We start from the raw sequence: 4,350 nt of genomic DNA, 5'->3' as shown, positions 1-4,350 counted from the left end.
AGTCGGCAGAGCTTTGGCCGACATCGCATCGCAGAAACTTGGACACAAGACACTGATAAACCTTCGTCACGAAGAAACTTTTATTGCCCTGAAAAACTAGTTCTTAGTTCTTTCTCTAAGGCACTCGGGAAGAACACTCGCGGCTCTCACATTTCAGCTACGTTCTTTCTCGTTTAAAATGTAAATACGCGCAAATAATATTATATTTTGGGTGTCCCAGCTAACGTTCGCAAGCTTATTATCTGGAAAGTTATTCTCTCCTTACTAGCATTCTGCATTAATTATATATATATATATATATGTATATATATATATATATATATATATATATATATATATATATATATATATATATATATATATATATATATATATATATATATATATATATATATGCACACATTTGTACAAAGTAAGCTGGGGCACAGCTCCATGTGCCCCTCGACACGATTATAAATCTACAAAATGATATATACGTACAAACATAATAAAGTGATGTGGTTCTGACTGACTGCGTTTCGTCTGTTCTCAAGAATAATAGTTTTCCAATATGCAGTTTCTGCACTTGGCTCTAAGAGCAGCCGTTATCTTTATATTTTTTTTCTTTCGCGATCAGTGTAATTATCAAGTGTGGTCTTTGCAATCTGCTATATACAACATTCCAAACCCCTCATTCCTCGTCGTCATCTTTTCTATATACAATGTATTTAACTATACTGTGCAGTATACATACGTACTTATTTGTATGGAGATGTAGTTGTCTTTGGGCCAGAAAGATATATGGTTGGAACAGACCGAGTGTCCGGCACCGGCTGTCCGGTGAAGCCAAGCAGCGTCGACACGCATGGACGGTTGCGCTGTAAATTGGCCATGCATGCACTCTCCCGTACCACGGAGGCAGAAAAGCTGCGGCCATGACCCAACGCGCGCAGCGTTCGAGTCATCTCCATGTAATACCGACCCCTCACGCAATTTCTACCACATTGGCAAATTGCTTCCGTTTAACTTTATTGCAGAGCTTCGAGGTCGTCATGTGTTGCCCACGCGCCCGACATTCGTTCAGTCGTGAGCAATATGAAAGGGAACACTGAAGTTACTTTAAAGACGTCATAGTGGCTAAGCGCCGTTGTCAAGCACTAAAGTGTTCGTTACACTAGATGCCCAAGTACCTACTGCAGATCCATACGTCAGATTTTTATCTGCACATCACTAGTAATCGTGTCTCAAACACGAACATGTGTGTTCCCCTTCATATTGCTCGTCAATTGACATAAGTCTTGTTATAGGGTACCGATCGTTCACGCCACTGCTATTATTATGTTTTTGTATTGATTACATATGAGCTTGGATAATGCCAATCTTAGCTTCTCTTCCTCCGTAGCTTTTATACCGTTATAGAGGATCCCCCAATTTGTTTTTAGCTTGCAGCTCTTCCCTGTTCAAAGTAAATAAAATAAAAGTGCCGTCATTCACCAGACTGTCTTTGTGCAAAGTTCTTTCGGAGGCACGCGTCATGTACACATGAAGTCGTTCACCCTGCTAGCCACCGTGTCTGGATTAGAATTGGCATGCGTGTTCTGCTCGCTTTCCAGCACGACGTAGCTGAAGCGCGCGCACTCCTCAGCGCCCAGGCAGCGCACGATAGCCTCCAGGGCTTCCAGGTGCGGCCTCGCGCCGTCCGTGAGCCTGCAGTCCCGCTGCAGCACCATCAGATTGTTCCTGTAGCGCGGAAGAGTCCTGTCGAACACGCCAGGGTAGAGACCCTGTGGCCGTGCGAACCTCACTCTGCGATCGGTCGTGAACACGTAGCTGCCTCCCGACACGCGCCTGCAACCTCTGGCCATGAGCAGTTCCGCCGAAGCGGCACCGTGTCCTCTCGACGCCAGCACGTCCATGACCTCCTGCCTCGTGTACGAGTCGCGACGGTCTTCGCACTCGTGCGGCTCGAAGCTAGGGCTCGTCGCCGGGAAGGATCCCTCGACGGAAGCGAGTCGGGGAACCCTGTCCGGCTGCAAAGCGGCGAGGTAGTATCCGATGCCTGCGCCCATTCCATGACCAAGGACAGAGAAGGTGTCCCACTTGAGGTGGTCGACGGCCGACAGCACGCTTTCTACATAGCTGTCCAGAGTATAGTGACCGCGGGCCGGAAGGTGCGACGACAGGCCGTGGCCCGGTAGGTCGAGAGCCACCAGTTTGAACTCGGCCTTGAGCAATGGCACCAGTGGTTCGAAGACGGCCGCGTTGTCTAGCCAGCCGTGCAGCGCCAGGACTGGCTGTCCGTCGTCGGGCCCCCACTGCTTGCCGGCCAGCTGACCGTTCGGTACCGGAAGGACTAGGTCGCGGGTGAGACGCTCCTTGAGCGATGCCGAGGACGCATCGCGGCGCGAGCCAAGCACCAGAGACGGCTCTACGCAGCCGCGCCACGCCTCCCGCAACAAGCCTCTCGCCAAAACCAGTGCAGGGCTGCTCAATCTGCGAAGGTGAAAAAAAAAAGGCTGACTTGGAGGTGTGCATGCCGATTAGTTGGCCTTGTAGTCAAGTTTCGAGTACCTACAGTGCTGGCTACGTTAGCGCATTCGTGCTGCTATCTTGTATGTCGTGTGTCTTTTGTCCAAGACTACAAGGGAAAGTAAGTAAGTAGGCGCGATGCATTGAGAAAGCTTTAGCGTGTTCTCTTGACAAGTGATTAGGGAGAAAGTGCCTTCATGATGGAAGTGGCGCAATCATGTGCAGTCAAATTATGAGAGATGGAAGAGGTTGTAATGAAGCAGGAAGATACAACAAATCCCTCTCTGAAAAGTCTTTCCCCTGACCGACCTCGCGAAGGCACCGCTAGAAACTAAGGAAAAATGAGAGATGTTTAAGGAAACGAGTACTGCTCCCCAGGCGGCTTTGTATTCATGACACGCGATCTTACGGGGAAAAAGTGAGGATAATATGTGGAAAGCGTTATGCTAAATTCCGATGTACAAGGAATGGGGAAAATTAGGACTCTTCTGCTAAGCTATGTTTCATCAACTTGCTTAAGAAGTTCTGCTCCTGACATGCCGAGGCATTAGCAGCCGGGTAGTCCTTCACACTCATGACCTTTGACTGAGCGAGACGCTGCTACTCCTGCAAAAGCAGATACATTCGTGGCCGCTCCCATTACTAGAAGTGACATCAGCGCTGAGTGCACAACGGGTAACTAAAAATATAAATGCGACAACGGTCATCTAGTGTTGTGAACGACTGAAAGTGACCTGGAGTCATTTATTACACTGTCACAAGTCTGCATAGGTGTGCGCACCCCAACTGAAACTACATCTCGTGCGCGCGTACGCAGCAAAAGGCTGATTGCTCTCGCATCACTGGCATGTGGCTCTGCGAGCAAAGTCGCCTTGCGATGCTGCATGCCATTCGCAAATGAGCCGTGAGTGTACTGCTTAAACAAATGAGGTGCCCAAATATTTGAATATATATACGCAAACTGCAATGCGAATACGCAGAGGGTGGAAGGAGGGGAAGGGGTAGAGAGGGGTTATGACGATATAGGGGGTCATAAGAGCCACGTACCTCAGAGCCATGGTGGCGGCGGCGTGGTGTCCCCAACTGTCATGGATGAAGGAGCGATGTGCTCGCGGCAAAGTGCGCGCAACTTCGTTCCCGGCTCCGGCTGATCATCGCTAAACAAAGAGCAGGCTGCCGATAAAGAGCCGGACTCCGGGTCCAGATAGAGGGCATCCCCGTTTCCGCAATCAGCCTTATCAGCCGGAGCGGGATGGCCGGCTCGGGGGGCGTAGTGTAAACCGATTCACAACCTCGCTGGAAGTACGTGCCTCCTCCTCTCGACGCCTCCACTGCGAGGGGAAACAAAAAAAGAAAGAACAGACCTAAACAGCAAGTCAGTGCGCGGGGCGCGCGTCATACGAATCCGCGAAGAAGCCTTGAGGGAGATGCGTTCGCCTGGCCCTTAGCCGAGATGCCTGCAAAGGATTTCGTCACGGGCCGAACACACTCACGACCGCGGCTGTGAGCGCGCACTCAAGCAGCTGACTCCTTCCCTATCAAGTTGCGCGCCTTGAGATGACGTCGAGAAAGCGGAACGGGCTTTGTTGCGTCCTCCGAGACGCTGCGGTTCGTCCTTGTCCCGTCGAAGTACCGACTACACGTGCACTTGGCTGTTTCCTCTCGCGTTTCTTGTAGTTTCGTTAGAGCGCCGCGCTTTCCACGCTTGTTTTCTGCATGCGCGGCCCTTGTCGACATTCGCCACACTCCACTGGCCCGAAACAAAAGTCGATGACGTCCTGCCGACCGAGAAGGAGCGGTTTTCGTTCGCATGAGATCAGCGAGCGGACCTGTTTGCGTGCG

At 50.5% G+C, this 4,350-nt stretch overlaps 1 protein-coding gene across 1 annotated transcript; it reads right to left on the bottom strand.

The window, feature by feature from the left end:
- Window positions 1-1,225: 1,225 nt before the first annotated feature.
- On the bottom strand, window positions 1,226-4,056 carry LOC119376178 (serine hydrolase-like protein). The gene is made up of 2 exons (XM_037646108.2): window positions 3,556-4,056; window positions 1,226-2,472 (listed from the first exon to the last, which is right to left on the bottom strand). Exons 1-2 carry the CDS (start codon window positions 3,564-3,566, stop codon window positions 1,512-1,514), a joined length of 972 nt encoding a protein of 323 aa, XP_037502036.1. The 5' UTR covers window positions 3,567-4,056; the 3' UTR covers window positions 1,226-1,511.
- Window positions 4,057-4,350: the final 294 nt, after the last annotated feature.

The sequence above is a fragment of the Rhipicephalus sanguineus genome, unplaced genomic scaffold (genome assembly GCF_013339695.2).
Source record: "Rhipicephalus sanguineus isolate Rsan-2018 unplaced genomic scaffold, BIME_Rsan_1.4 Seq1109, whole genome shotgun sequence".
In the NCBI taxonomy this organism is placed as follows: domain Eukaryota; kingdom Metazoa; phylum Arthropoda; class Arachnida; order Ixodida; family Ixodidae; genus Rhipicephalus; species Rhipicephalus sanguineus.
Note: the sequence above shows the minus strand (reverse complement) of the source record. Positions and strands in the feature narration are given on the sequence as shown.